At 43.8% G+C, this 16,490-nt stretch overlaps 1 protein-coding gene across 3 annotated transcripts in view; it reads right to left on the reverse strand.

Moving 5' to 3' along the window:
- Positions 1 to 16,490, reverse strand: part of LOC108926274 (CD276 antigen-like) — a 52,607-nt gene that overhangs the window by 23,264 nt on the left and 12,853 nt on the right. For all 3 annotated transcript variants that reach the window (XM_018738864.2, XM_018738862.2, XM_018738865.2), the window contains 2 exons: positions 11,431 to 11,781; positions 8,038 to 8,334 (listed from right to left, as the gene is read on the reverse strand). In XM_018738864.2, coding sequence (XP_018594380.2) covers positions 8,038 to 8,334; positions 11,431 to 11,781 — 648 coding nt within the window. The remainder of the gene's footprint in view (positions 1 to 8,037; positions 8,335 to 11,430; positions 11,782 to 16,490) is intronic.

The following is a 16,490-nucleotide window of genomic DNA, read 5'->3' on the forward strand; positions in this document are numbered from 1 at the left end:
GATACCTCTGCAATACATCCATTTCCATTTGTCACAGAGGAAAGCCATAATGGCTCTTCCAGTGATCACCACAATCAGACACACAGAGACACGCACTAAACCACAGTGCACAGTTTAGGCCTTGCATAACTACTGTCAAGGAACATGTCCTCTAAAATAAATAAATAAATGTACCTGAACAACACTTGAACAGAAATTACCCAAGTATCTATTGGCCAGTAATTGCATCACACAAATACAGTCGGTTACCAAGGAAACTCTCTGAGGTGACCCAGCAATATTATGTTCAGATTACGGAAATCCACAGTAGCTGTAACCAGACCCTCTCTGTGTTAACAGACACACAAGGCACGAGTCAGCTCTAAAGAGAGGGTGGGAGGGGGAAGGGTCTCACCTTCTGGTTGGTGTAGAGTGATGTCATCACACTGGGTCTAATCGAGGTTCCTGCCAACTCCTTTACAGCTAGCGCTAATGCGATTTTCTTTTCTTAGCAGGAAAAAAACCCCGCGGGATGTGTAATTAAGTGTGCCGAGTGTTCAAAGTAAACTCGAGGAGGGTGTCTCGTTAGCGCTGGTGGTCTCATTATACAAAGAGCATCTTTAAGGTGGAAGACCCAGTAGAGGCAGCTTTGCCAGCGATGTAGCCTGTAGGGGCAAGGCTGACAGAGGGGTACAAGCCAGAAGGATACACCCACCCTGTAACCCTAGCTGCATGCATTAAGCAGATGTCCTCAGCTGAACTCCACTGCCCAGGAGCTTGGGTTTAAAACATCTGGTTCTCTCCAGCTGAAAGGCACTGAGCTGCCTTGGCCCACCTGCTCCAGACAGTGGTTATTGAGACTTGGAGGTGGCATAGGGACATTAGTGATTTCTCTTCTGTCTTGAGTTCAAATCAGCCAAAGCAAGCAGCCAACTGCTGCACAGTGTTCATAATTTTCAATTATCTTTCCAAAAAGTAGGACTATAAGACACTCGTGAGTTTTTGGAAGCAACAGCTAGTGAGAGTAGTCACCAGCTATGGTGTAGTTACCCAGCCTTATGTCTCAACTTGGGTAAAGAGGGTTGTGGGGAGGGGCTTGTCTCCTGAGTATACTGCTTAACCGAGGTCCAGAAAAATGTCAAGGGCCACTTTCTTAGCATGTTACAGTATCGATCTGTTCATCAGGTGTGGTTGTAACACAGCGTGTGGTGACATATGGGCATTTGCAGCAATCCACCTTAAGTAGTTTCCTCCAAGGTACAACAGCAGTGTTGCACTCCTGGAAATGCACAGCCTTTCAGTCACCAATGAGGACGCTCCTGACCATGCTGGTGCCAAACACCACCTGCTGGTCAGCGCATTTAATGCTCTCAGATGTGCTGCTTCAACCCCTGCTCCAGGCTTTGAGGGCTCCCCACAGGGTCCGTCCTGCAAGCTGAGGAGGCGAGGTAGTATCTGTGGAAACTGCTGCCAAGAAGAGGCTGTGCTGACAAGAAGGAGATTAAAGGGAAAAAGGCAGAGAGGCAAACCGCTGATTCTTCTGTGAGCCTTGTCACCAGTTCCCGTTTTGATCGTTTGTTTTTCTCCATTTCCAACAACCATGTATAAACAAACACACAAGGAAAGAACAAAAAAATTATCTTCAGATCTCTCCAAAGTTTCAGCACACAGGCATAAGTTGTGCTCTGAAAATTCCTTATCCTGTGCCTTATCTCCAGGAGATTATATAACATAATTTCTTTAAAACCATCTCTTTGCCTAAGGCCCTCATTATTTAAAAAAAAAAAAAAAAAAAACTTCAGACCCTCCTTCTGCAGGCCTTAGTAGTTTTGCATGACGGCAATCTCTTTTACCTCGCACACAGGAGCCTCAATACAGTACAGCCCGACAAACCACCCTTTTAAGAAGGTCTCCTCTCAAATAAAACACCTTCAAACATCCCCAGTGATTAACCAAGTAGTTGTTGCTTCAAAATATATATAACCTTCCACTGAAAAGCACTTTACATTAATACATAAAACATTAATAAATAAATAAATAAATAAATAAATAAATACCTGGGCACACAATGTGTGTGACACCTTTTAGGCAAAGAAAACACTTGAGAAGACCTCAAGGACACTTAGATATAATTGCTAGTGGATGCATGAGCAGACTGACAATAGGGTTGGGAGCTCCTGTAGATACTAATGGCACATTTGAGTAGATGGACTTATCCTCCAGATCCATTCGGAGCACGACTCCAGCCTCCCTGCATAGCCCTTGAATAATGATAATCGGCAGCTCTGGCTGCATTTAAACAGCTGGGATGGAAGCTGCTCTCTTGGATGCAATTGTGTGCACAGTTGAGCCACTTCCTCTTACCTGGTTTAAAGAGACCGACAAAAGCGAGTAGATGCTGGAAAGAGGGAAATCAGCAGTGGGGAACAATGGTTTGGTAGCAGATGTTGTAACAGGCTGCCGGTCGGAGTTTTAAGAGAAAAAGCCACTGTTCCTCCCCAGAGCACGGTGAGAAGATCATCCAGCTGTGTAAACGATCAGCAACATACTTTTTCAGTAGCTACATGAGCAGCACTGTCTGACACATGCCTGTCTAGAAAAATCTGTATCATTAGACAGTACATTGAACATTGAACTCACAGGTCTACTGTTCAGCTGTTAATGTAGCTGGTCAGTGGGCAGGAACATTGAATGCATTGACTGGCTGCTGAAATTAAATCAACCATAATCAACATAAACATCACAAAAAATAATTATCCTGAGTAGAAAGAGCTTTGGAGATTTCCACATAATTATCCAAGTGTGTCAGCCTCCACTAGAAAACTTAAGGTCCAAGGTTTTTTACAGGTATCTCCAACCTCATACGTTAATGAAAATGTGCTTCTTTATAATTGCTCAATCACATAAATGTGCACTTACACCAATCATAAGCTGCACCCCAAATTAATAAAAAAGTACAAACAGCAGCAAAAGACAACTTAGAATGAAGTATACTGTAAACACACTACAGTCAGGTCTTCAGGGGAGAGAGGAAGCGGAAAAATATTAACAAACACACAGCCTTATCAAACAAAAGTGACATTCACAGGGGGCCAGGCAAATCTACTAGAACTAAGATGTACTTATACTGGCATGACATTTTAAGGTAATTTTTAACAGTTTAAAAGTGCAGTGTTTTACTTGTATTAAATAATACTGCTGTGAATGTTCCTTTATCACAAACAGTAATGGAAAGCTTATAAGATTGATGGTAAACACAAAAAGAGAACCGGAAAACTGCGGTCACATCGTCTGACACGGAGATATAATCTTAATAGTCTCGGAAAGCACCAAGCGAAACCGAATGCATTTGACAACAGTGGTAATGATTATGTTGGCAAGAAGGACACCTTCCAGATTTTCACCCATCTTAACTTCCCTCGCTGTGGTACTGGGTTAGTTTGGTTAACAAGCATAGAGGGTTGGGGACTAAGCTGGAGAGCAGTCAAAAGATTCCAGGCATGCCTGACCTTAGTATTTCTGCTTATAGTTTAAAATACTTGATGAGCAGCACTTGTAACTGAGATTTGGCTGCCATGTGTCATGAATATGGCCTCTGCAGAAGCCAGGGGTCACCAGGAAATTCCTTGCCTCCTCTCAAGGAGATCTTATCACAGTAGACCATGTTAGAGAGAACAGCATCAGATGAGGTTTGAGGTAATCATAAAGCAGGAGATCACACGGGGAGAGGTCATATCAGAAGAGAAGACCACACAGAAGCACGTTTAGCTTCCAGCTTCTGTTTCACAATCACTGATCAGTGGCAGATCTGCTGGGAAGGAAAGCCACTACAGCGCAGGATGGGCTTTCACTGTGAATCACATGAAAAACAATCTATGCTCAAGACCATGTTCCTTTATGTATGGCCAGATATTGATTTCCGCAGTTTCAAAGACCAGAACAAAAGCAATCTAGAAAAGGTTACAAAAACATCACTTGTGGAATAGTAATTCACAGCTTTATCCTTGTTGACTTTAAGAAACATATGATTGAAAAATAAACAAATAAAGGGATAGCGTTTCAATCTATAGCTAGTTTTCTCAATGGCTATTTTTACCCAGTATTTCTGAAAGGACTTAAAGTAATATGATTTTATAATGCAAAGCCAAAACTGACACTGGGCCTTTCTGAAACTAATCCCTCTTAACGGATTTGACATTGCTTCTTTAACTATATTCTGGGAAACCTGTGTTCCCATCACAGGCAACACCACAAGACAGACACAAAAAAAAAATAAAATAAAAAAATCTAACTTATCAAAAACAATAGGGATCTTACTCTACTTTCCTGCTGCAATAAACAAGTATTGTTCTGGAGGAATGAAGCCAAAGTATGACAGGGAAACAGAGGGCAGCTCCCCACTGCACAGAAAGAAGGAACTGCTCAGAGCTGAAAGCAACTCTGCCAAGAGGAAGCAATCTCATGGCATAATACACCTGAAACCTCCTGAGTACTCCCACCGGATGTCATTTGTATGCTGAAACCATGGGGATGGTAGGTGATCACCCAAAGTATGACCATCTGGCAGATGATGTAGTGACTAAGGTCCTGGGCCTGTCATCAACAGGTTGTTAGTTACAGACTCAATTTAGCCAACTCAACTATAGCATCAGACCAAAGGATTAGTAAAAGCACTGAAGGGCTCATCATAGAATCAGCACCATCACCCTGCCTTTCCTGGAGTTCTGCACCTAACAAAACCTCAGATTCCTCGGACATCTTTGTCTGCATGTGTATCACACAGGCAAAGCTCACACTTTTTCTTCATACATGTCCTCACTGCTCATCATGACTCCTTCAACAACAGCTGATGAAGCCTGGTGATTTTCCACTTAACTGGAGAGGCTGAGCAATGCCTAGCTGATCTCCCTGCTGTCAGGGTGCAAGAAGTCGTAGCTCAGCACTGCGGTTCTGGCCTCAGCAAAATCCTCCAGCCTTCAGTCTGGATTGCTTGGTGTGTCACTTAGTCTGACGAACACTCTCAATCGGTTTGCCCTACCAGCACCAGGGCCCCATGGGGTCACGCTCTCTGTAGCTAGAGGGAATGTGGGTGCCACAGTGGCGAGGGATTAAACCCTGACCAGAAAGCAAACAGAGGTATCTGCAGGCACTCAGTGATGTGCACCGTAGTTCTGTTGAACTCACAGAAAAGCTGAGACTGATTCAGTCAGCACAACTGAGCTGGCCTTTTTCACATTTCAAGTGAGACCACACTGAGGACAGGATTACTGGACTGTTGACCCGGAGAGCCCTGTTCACTCAAGGCATGTCAATACAGCATCCCACAACGCGCCTGGAGGAAGGCTTCCTCCGTCGACCTGGAGGTAAAGGACTACCGGAACCTATGCCTCCAAATCTCCTTTACCTGTTCTTTTAGGAGATGCTTGTGTAAGGGGAATAAAATTATAAGGGCAGCCCTGACTGTGATGTGTACGATACTGGAGCTGAAAGATTTGGATCACAAGAGGAGAAATCATGTTGAAAAATTGAGCAAATGATCAAATTCACTGACCATTTCAGAAATTTAAATGGCTAATGTATGAAACTGGACAATACTGAGACCTGCTGAGTCAGCCACTCATGAAGCTCTATATTATAAAAATCTAAACTGTGGTCACATCATAATATTTCATGGTTTGTAGTTCCATTTATTTTGGTATATTGCCAGCACTTCAGCAGTTTTCTGTTACAGAAATGTGGCATGACCAGAGCCAACATTTTAGCAGCACTGATTGTGTTGTAAATGGCGTAAAGTCAGACAGATGATGACAGAGGTGTGATGGCGTTAATGCCGACTCACAGTAACCAAAGGCATGCTTTCTAAGACAAGGGAGGAATGGAAGTGGTTTTACAATGTCGTCTTCTGTGTATGGTTCATCCGTGTAAACACAAGGAGAAACATGGAAACTCCACACATCCGGAGCAGCTCTCAAAAACCACAATCACCGAACAGTTCAAGAGCTACGAGGCACCAGCACTACCAGCTGTGCCACTGCCCCCCCCACCCCACATAAAGGCTCTGTGCGCTGGTAATTTCCCATCTTTTTAGCAGGAATGCAAGAGGGCTGTTAGGAAATTATAAAGCATTAACTAAACAATAACGGAGACTTCTACATACACATTGACACACCAGTATGCTCGTTCTGCTTGGTCGAAATTAATTAGGAAAAACGTTAAGCATACAGCAGCTGTTGTGAACAAACACAAACACATTTTTATATCAAACAAATCTCTCACACCCCATTGTGTACAGAGATAAAGCCGGTGCTTGTCTGCTAACAGGATAGCCCATCTCATGAGGTGGCTGTTTGGAGAGGGAAATTACTGCAACATATTACCCCTCCCTACACAAGACCCATGATCTGAGTTGATCAATGGCTTGTGGCTTGCTTTGTTCTTCTCCAATCTTTCCTCCATCTCACTGTGCTTTTGACGGCAGGTTTCCAAAGCACAGACTGCTCCTTTCACTTCTCTTGCAAAGGTTTTGTGGTTGGTCCTGACAGGCTGGCATCCTTGCAAAAGCACATTTGGTCCCTGTTCATCTGCAATGCCTGAAGCCTGCTATCCCATTGTAACTGACCCCGACACATCTGCAAAATGTGTCGTGGCTGAGGTGTAAAGAACAGTTTGGGTGGTGCAGGGATTGCTCGATTGCAGAGCTGTGTAATGTGTCGTCTTGGAAGCTGCACTAATAAGCAGGGCTCCTTGTCCAGCCCTGGCAGTGCTCAGCCGCTGGCCCTGTAAGCAGGAGGGCTCTGCCACGGTCTTTGTCTAGGCTGATCTCGCATCTCGCAAAGCCTACTTGCCAACCCTCCACCAGTAATTTCCTGGACCAGCGGAGCAGCACCTGAACCTGGAAGGGGCTGTTGGTCAGTCACTAGAGGAGCTGGGGTGGGGGTGGGGGTACTGTCGACTGAAAGCCTACCCATCAGTGCTGCTCTGTGTACAGTCCTATGCCTCAATTCATGCACTGGCTGGCTCCAAACAGCAGCATCACTACAATCTAAGTCCCATCCTGGCATGCTAGTGGTAGGAAGGCAAAGGGAACCACAGACCAGAATCTCTCACAAGAGGGTTTTTCAAAGCAATAAAAGGCAATGGTAGACTTTCATTGCTTTGCCTACATTAGAACCTCCACTTCCACTGGCAGGGGCTTTTGAGAAGTCAGTTGGCTTCTCTTCCATCTCTCGTAGTCAGCTGTTGCATAAAATCAACTGGTAACAACTGAAGGTTGCTAGTTACACACTCATAAGAAAACACCAACTAGGAAGAGGACAAGACCGTAGACAAGAGTTAACTCAAAGGACAACTATTCATACCCACCTTTCTAAATTGCACAGCAGCAGGTGCTGCTGGCAGGAGCAGTAGGCAGTGTAGTGGTTACAACCGCTTCCTTTGAAGTACCCAGTTTCAAATCCTACATCCTCATGGAGAAAGGCACCCTGGATTGCGCCGGAAAAAATTACCCAGCTATATAAATAGGTAAAATCACTGTAAGCACCTTAACATTGTAAGCCACTTTGGAGTGGTATCCTGAAATAAATAGATAATAAATCTGTATTTTTCTGTCCAATGACAAGTGACGAGTTCAGCCATGATGATTTTCATTTCAACTTTCTATTAGCTGCCATTATTCCGATTATTTCACATGCATCTTTATCCAAGACAACTTACAATGTGAAGTTTTTCATGCTAACTTACAGTAATTTACTAATTTAAACAGCTGGGTAAGGTGTAATTCAGAGAAAGTTAATTTATCAAGGGATAGGAGCAGGAGTGGTGATTTGAACCTACAACTTTTGATTATAAGGCAATAGGTGTAACCACTATGCCACCCACTGTCTCCATACTATGTAGATGACTTCTTGATGTAACACAGAAATCTTGTTTCATGCTTTTATATAGACTTGAACCAGACCACATGTTATCATTAACAGGAACTTGAACCAGAGCACTACTGGGACCTGGCAGCGGTCCACAGGAACATGAATGGCAGCCTGAAGGTGAGAGGACACCCACCTGAGATGGTAACCGAGGCATGGCCCTCCTCCCTCAGCAGTGAGTTGCTCAGTCTACACATATAGGTGCTTTGGGGCTCCACCATGACCTGTAGGACGCTGCGCACACTGAACAGGCCCTCCTCATTGGCCACCTGGGATGTGGTCACGTTGTCCGTAAGGTTGCGCCCTCCTGCATCCTGCCACAGCACCTCAGCCATGGGGAAGCCGCCATATGCTGCACAGCTCAGGGAAACGTAGTCACCAGGACGCAGGTTTGAGTTTGGCTCCATGGTTACCACAGGCTTGGAGTAAGGAGCTGAAAATGGATAGGAAGGGGAAATACTGTTAAACGTGGCATTGCTGTTGAAAATTCTAACTGAACCATAAAACAAAATTTGCACCGTCAAGTTCGACTTTGACCCACACTAATCAGTGCTCTGTTGTCGTTTACTCTGCTGAGCGCTTTAACAAGTCTGTCCAGATGTATCCTATAATTACTCCCATTCTCACCACAGCTTCACACAGCCGTGCACTCTCACTGGTCAGAACTGAATGCATCTTAGCTGAGATCCAGGGTGAACTTCCCGCATCAGATGGAATCACAGCCCTTCATTCCCCAGAGCTCATAATCCAGCCAGAGAGACAGTATCCACAGCCTGCTTTATTCCCAAAGTCAATCAGGCCATAGCAAACAACCAGGATTCGAGAGAGAGCCAGGGGAAGCGAAATGAGTTTATTCTGGTTCTCTCTGATATGTGAAGGCTCACAACCAAGACTGAGGTCACCCTAGTGAGAACTGTTCTTCATCTCAACTAGACGAGAAGAAATGTGACAACCAAGCTCGGTTAAAATTTCCCAGCTCAGTCAAGGGAAAGACATTTGGGAGGTTAATTGCAGACACCAGCTACCATATTTCTTACCTTAAATATGATTAGTCCTAAAGGCAGATGAGTCATCACTGTGTTTTATTACACTCAGCAAAGAAGAAATCGCTGGGGTTTTCAAATTTCTTAAAAGTTCTTAGAAAACGTACTGCATTAAAAGTGGGAAACTATAACAGGGAAAAGAGGGCTCTCTGCATGGGTTAAAGAAATTATACATTAAGAGGTCCACTAATGGATTCAGCTTTTATTGACAGGGGTATGGAGAGACCACGTCATCACAGCTGTTTGCTATGCTCAATCAGCCACAGCAACTACTAATAATCGAAGCCAAAGAATATTGACCTGGATGGCCTATGCAGTCAGTTCATTGATCAGATACAACCGACCAATCTCGGTGGATGTAAATGTTTTTATTGCTGCTTCCCTTGTTGTGCTGGTCATACATGGCTACTTTTCAGCTTGTTCAGAACAGCTGTGTGTCTTTGTGTCTATGCACCTGGAGATGAATGCGGTGGGAAAGGAATGGCAAATCCTCCATTTCTGTCCTTACGATGTCTTATTAGGTCTGTGTCCTAATGTAAAACACACGTCAAATATGAGAATCCTGAAGTAAATTATTTTTAAGTCACTGTCTCCTCCAAAGTAGCCTGGAGAGACAGCTGTGCCTCACCTCTCCTAGGCTGTGTGTTTGGACACAGGTTCTACCTCAATCTGGGCAATTTGCATATTTTTGCTGCGTTCGTGTGGTTTCATTTCAGGTTTCTTCAAGTCTCCTCCCGCAGTCCAACACATGTGACTCAAGTAAATTTGTGACTCTAAACTGTTCTTAGTGCGTTAATGTGAATGAATGAGTGTGTGATTGGCCCAAGACGGACTGACATCCTCTCCAGAGTGGACCCTGCCTCATGCCATACACTTCCCAAGTTCCATATCATCATGACCCTGTACAAGGTAAGTGGCTTCTAAAAATGAAAAGATGGATGTCACGACCACTTAACACACTTCTCTCACAAACCTGGAGAGACATGTTGTCACTATAATGCAAGAGACATCATATCTCTCAATTACACACAATATCTCTCTGGTGACTTCCTATAAATCCAGACTGTATAATCATACAAGTGAGACTGCAGGGACGGCAACAGGCAGTGAAGTAGTAAAGACACAGGACTTCAGGCCAAAAGGCTGCAAAGGGATTACTTTCATACCTTTGGAAAACACTCTTACAATAGAATAATTCAGCAAATATAAAGCTGTGTAAAAGAGAAAAATATAAAAAGCCGGTAGGTGGAAAAAAATCTAAACAATACAGAATCAAACTTTTCCCCACACAAATGAATACATCGACTTAGACTGATTTCTAAAATGACATTTCAAGCTATGAGGAATATATATCTTTCCTTATACAACTACAAGTGACTGGCATAAGAGCTACAGACAGTTTGAAAAGGACACTAGAGAAAGAGCATGTTGAAACAAATTGCTTTGATAATACACAAGCAAACTCTTTACATCTGCTCATGTGACAGCTGTTGGTATGGATAAGGAGATTCAAATGCAGTGTCTGCTCCATACAGAAATCCTCAGCTCTAGTCCTGCTGACCCACTGTGTGTACAGATTCTAGTTCCAGAGGAGCTCTTAACTGAACAAACTCTGACATTTTAATCTGAACACACATGTTGAGGACTTGAGCTGTCCTGAATCACAATAAACAGAAAGTTTTCTGGAGGAACACCGACTGCAGTTAAACTATAAAACTGTTGAATCTGAGCTAGTGTATTAATACACTTCTTTTATTTGATCATTTGTAAAACCGAGATCTAAATAAATTAGTATTGAACACAGACTAAACAAAGAATTAATTCATCTAAATTTTAGAATTGTTCAAAACCTAAGAAGGACGGCATACTTGTTTGCTGTGATCATTGATTGATTAAATTCACAGTCTTTCTTTACATTCTACAAGGTAAAAATAGTTATTTTCTTTTAGTTGGTTCTACAGAGTGTGGATTGAATTCATTTAACAAACAGCTTAAACCAGGCTAATTATTGAAAGGTCAGTTTAAACACACCCAACAGCCAAATCCAGGACTGAGATCCTCTTATATAGAGACTTTGTGTTGAGACGTCACTTGGTGTTAAGTGTCTCAACAATTAAAAAGAGTTCCAACTAAAATGTATCAATTGCATTTTACAGAATTTTTAATGAGTTGTTATAAATTTTTACTTAATTTCGTCTTTACAAATGTGTTCTGCAGCCAAATTAAAAACATTCCCTGCAACATTAAATCACAATATTTTGTGATTTGAAATGGCAATATATTGCAAACTGCAATCCAGTAAGAAAAAAAGATAATATTCTGGATTATCCTTTTTTGAATACATCACTTTCTTCACTGGCATCTGTCACCACTAGTATAAAACTGCTGACAGTGCAATTTACCTTGGAATCAAAATACTTTCAAATAAATGAATTAAATGAAACATAACTTAGGTGCCCTCACCTCCCCCTATGTTGATCACCCACCTGCTACCTGTAGCAGCATGGAGGCACTGTTGTAGGTGCCTGAGCTAACAAAGCAGGTGAAGCTGCCATCATCCGAGATCTGCACGTTACGCAGGAGCAGCGAGGCGTTCCCGGAACTCAGCTGGGTGTGGAACAGGCTGGTGCGGTTGGCGAAGCCCTCAGCCTGATCTGCCAGCTGGTCGCGGTCCGCCCAGAAGCTGTGCACGGTGCGCTTTGTGTCCGTCAACTGCCAGAACACATTCAGATCCGACAGGTTGAATGCACCGGTGGGGTCAAAGGAGCAGTTCAGGATGGCGTCCTGTCCGAACAGTGCAACCACGGGCACCTCAGGAACTTGGAGCTCCAGGAAGGCTGAAGAGATCAGAAGAAAGAAATGGAGAGAGGCAAAAATTATTTTGAAAACTTCTCAGCAAAGCAAGAAATGGGTTGAACTTCTCTTTCACCACCTTATACCTACAGTCTCTGCTTTACTCCAAGTAAACAAGCTACAAAATGCATTTCCACAAAAAGACAGGTCTGTCCTTGTCACAGAACAGGTGGTTCAGCACAGTCTTGCTTACAAGAATATGTTGTAACACTAAACTGAACAAGGCTAGGGTTCTGTGTGTGTGTTTTACGAGCAAGGGAGGGCACCACAGACCAGTAAACGTAGCTCAGGTTCTCCATCAGCAGAACAGAGCCCCTTCAATGACGCTATCATATACTTTCAGACTGTTTATTTCTTTATCACAGCATTGTCCTGCAGTAATATTTCCTCAACAACGGACTGCTATAAAATACATTTTGACTCAGTTCCTGCCTAACCATCATGACCCGCTTCTACCTGCTTTATAGGGCCTTGAGAAAAAACCAGCAGAAACAATGCATTTTACAGTGTAAACAGAATCAAGTGTAAACCTGCCCGATCGCTGTATGATAAAAGATAATGTGAGACTAATGTAGCTCTCCTTGGCTCCCATCAACAAACTGAGATGCAGTGCTGGTCAGCTGCATGCACGCTGCCACCTACAGGCCTACAGGCCAGATTACCACAGGCCACTCAAACAAGATGAATTCTTCACATTATCCCCCTTACAGCGAATCTGTGCCATTTGGGAAAGTATTAAAATCACTATCATCCAGCATGCCATCCAATTCTGAATAATTCATAGTCTATCAAATCCTATGATTATTAATGTTCCCTTCCTATCTCATACAAAAAAAAAAAAAAAAAAAAATCAGAAAAGCCCACACTTATTGCATTACCTAATGTTGTCCTACGTTCCTAGGATTCGTCTGCTGTGACCACATGAAGAAGCTCAGGGCTGAGAGACGGCAGCACTAACTCAGGGTAGCCACGAGAACCAGTCACATACTGACGCTGCCACAAAGGCCCTCAGATGGCTGTTTCTCACTCAGATTCATTCATGGAGATAAAATGCCCTTCGATGTTGGAAGTGGGGGGTTCTCTCTTTTTATGGCACTGCAAAACAGCAGAAACATGCGGGAGAATCATGAGGCACTCATTGGAGGACCCCCCTCCCACCCAGCCCACTAGCTCAGGGAGCAACACATCCCTTCATCTGACCTGCCGCGAATGCTTGGGCCCCCTGACTATGCTGTTGCCATGGTGAAGTGCAAAGTCCAAAATGACTTATTCATGTCTTTTAAGGTAAGAAAGCAAGTAAAGAGTGAGAATAAAACATCACCTGCACTGCAGCTGAAAGCGGCTTCCCCCCGCACGATACACTACGCCCAGCACAGGGAAATACCGCAGAGGCATATCAGCAAAGAGATTACCAGCTCAAAAAACTGTGACCCCCTGGGCTCTCCAGAAAATATTCAAAGTCACCTGAGCTGTTTGAAGGGAGCAGGAAACAAGGCGGCACGGGACTGTGACACCGAGCATGTGCCTACAGGAGCACCGATGACAGGAGAGCATTTTGGCTCTTCTTTAGGGGCCAGACTGGATGGCTCAAGGACAGGCCTTTCGAGCAGTGAGAGTAAATAACGGTGATAAGGCAGCTTTGAAAAATGTCAAAGTGGCCGGTGAGAAGGGCAGCCCTTTGCTGCTTCCTTTAGGCTTTGCAGAGGATCAGAAAAAGGATCCCTTTGCTCCCGCCCACTTACTCAGATCCAGGATTTGTTTGGGCTATATAACACAAACGGAACGGATATTACCTTATGACTTCTGACCTTTGGCACTGCTTGAATTGTGGAGGCCTTAAAGAATGCAATATGGATTTTAACAAAATGTGAACTCCGACAGTCTGTGGTGCACAACAGAGTACATCCCACTGGAGCTTTACATGCAGCCAAAATCAACATCTCCCCAAAAAAAACACTGCTGTCGCTTTAGAAGCCGCATCATCAGCCAGGACACGAGACATGGGGAAAAAAATAAGGCTCTGCTGTACTGCAATCACTGTGTAGTGAAGAATAGTCCAGAAAAGTTAAAAGCAAAATGAGGTAACAGATTTGTGGAGTTCAAGGCAAACATCTGTAAACAAAGGCCTTGGCCTAGCCTAACACTGAAGCCACCAACCCACACAGGTTTGGACGTGGCTGCTGAGAATGAGGTAATCTCCCAGCATCACCGCAGCACCATGACCGTTGGTTGTGAGTCAGTGATAGACAATCTGTGGGACACAGCCAAATGGTACAAAACACACATGTAAAGCTCAAGGGTGTATCACATGCTTACAAACACATGCAGCCATGGAATCACAGGCGAATTAGAGGGGTCTGTAAGGGTGGAGGCCCACTGGAAGGCACAGACATGCATGCACATAAACACAAAGCTGACAAATGTCAGAAAGCAGGCAAACTTAGTAACAACAACATGCTCCACCATTTAGCCTGTCCTGTCTTGCACAATACTGAGCTGTGGCCATACTGCCCCCCCCTGGTCTTACATGGCTGTGCAATTTACCTCCCATGGACAACACATCCATCCGAATAATGTTTGCTCATACACACCCAGCATACCGACAGGGTAACCCGTTTTTTAAAAAAAAAAAAAAAAAGAAGCATCTTGAAACAATTATACAACAAACAGTAAATATAGAACCCACTCAAGCTGTGAGGAACGTCAATGCCACCATTTCAGTTGGTAACTTCAGCCCACACCAGCCGCTGTGTAACCAACAGATACGCTCAGCATCTTCTAAATTGCAAGCAGGAAGTAACTGGAGGAGGAGGAGGAGGCAGCTGGAGGTGGTTTATTCCCAGTAACATAAAGCAGATGATACGTGCCTCCTCGCTCCAGGCCCTTGCGCGTCTGCAGCGTGGGCAGCTTCTGTATGAAGGAGAAGAGGAGGCCAGGCTGTCTCCTCCTTGCTCAACAGCCACTTTATGGTCTTGAGCGGACAAACTGCAAGCCATTAAAGAACTCTGAGACATAACAAAGGGGCCAAAAGGCAGCACCGGAAAGGGAGAAGCATCACCTAAAGCCCAAAATTAGAACCAAATCAACACTGTCTCCATACCAAGAAGGTGCAGACATTATTGTAGAAGAACTTAGCTCCTGTCTTAAAAGCATCATGTCTGCTGGTTAAGACTGATGTGTTTTGATCCATATGTCATCAGTCTTGCAACTGAGAACCAGAGGTCACCACTATAGGTATTTGTTGTGCTATGTGCTATGGTCATGCTGCCGATGTGGAGACAGAGACCCTGCAATTGCTTTTAATAAGGGGATGTGTCCATTGTGAAATCTACGTAGTCGTTATTTAAAAAGCAGCTGAACATGCCTCTGTGCTCACATTTGGAGTTCCTGCATTACTCAGCATCTTTCCGACTTCTTTGTCAAAACATCTGGACTTGTTCTGGCTCTACACCTTCACCCTCTCTCAAACTGTCTGCTTTATAGCCACAGTACAGCGGAAATCCTGGAAGCAGGGGATATCCTGGGGTTCAGCTGATGGTAAAATACTGCAGCTATAGGCAGATGACTCAAGACCAATGCACCGGATTGCCAAAGGTGTGTTCACATCACACATTCCAAAAGAGGTATATTTAGCATAAAAATAAATGAAGGCTGGGTGCTTTCCACATTACACATCACACACAAGTGGACAGACAGGCCGAAAGTAATTTCAGACACCGAAAAATATAGAATGAAAGCTGTATCATAACATGTCCAGTATAAATGTTTTGGGATTACGAGGTCTGCTTCTGACTCATTCTTTAACACTAAGATACATCCTTTTCTTCATCAGGTGACTACACCAGCTGTAAATGACTTCAGCCCCTTTCTGGATCACACTCCATAAATGCAGAGTCAGGATCACTCGTCCCAGTAATTACAGACCAGTATCCTATGACTGAGCCATCGCAAATGGCCCTAGGCCCTTTCCGAAGTGGGCCGCCATCACAGCTGGACATTAATTTCTAAGCAATCCATGGAATTGAGTTTTAGGACTTGCTGAAATAATCATGAAGCACTTGGTCAGTAATGCAGGCCTTTTCCACACGTCCAGGGAGGAGAGAGGGTACTTGGGAGGGAGCACAGATCACGGATTATGCATGCATCACGGCAAAAGCAATCTATTCCACACTGGCCCTCAGTCTTTTTTTTAAAAAGAAAAAAAAAAAAACTTCACTGGCCGCAATGAAATTAGAACATTGCTGATATGGAGCAATAATCCTAAATTGAATTCTGGCAACCAAATGAAGGATCTCTCTCTTATAACATATTACACACACACACACACACACACACACACACACACACACACATATATATATATATGTAGTGTATGGAAAGGGCTTGCTTGAGACCCATGGACCTAAATGCGATATGCCTTAGCCTTTGGTTTCAGAGCTCACACCCTTTAGCTTCTATCCCAGGCTGCAATTTGTTCAATCATTTAAAAAAAATCTAACTGATTCTTCAGCAACTCTTGTCATTAACTCAGCATGGGTCAGCTGGTGCTCTCAGCAAACAAGCAGAATCCACAGCATCTAAGTGCATTTGACAACCACGAATTAAAACAAAATGCTGAACAGTGCATATAAGGCAGCTTCCTGTGCTCAAATTGACAGTGACATCACCCACTGTGCCGACGCCAACAGCACAG

The sequence above is a fragment of the Scleropages formosus genome, chromosome 7, assembly GCF_900964775.1.
Source record: "Scleropages formosus chromosome 7, fSclFor1.1, whole genome shotgun sequence".
NCBI lineage: Eukaryota > Metazoa > Chordata > Actinopteri > Osteoglossiformes > Osteoglossidae > Scleropages > Scleropages formosus.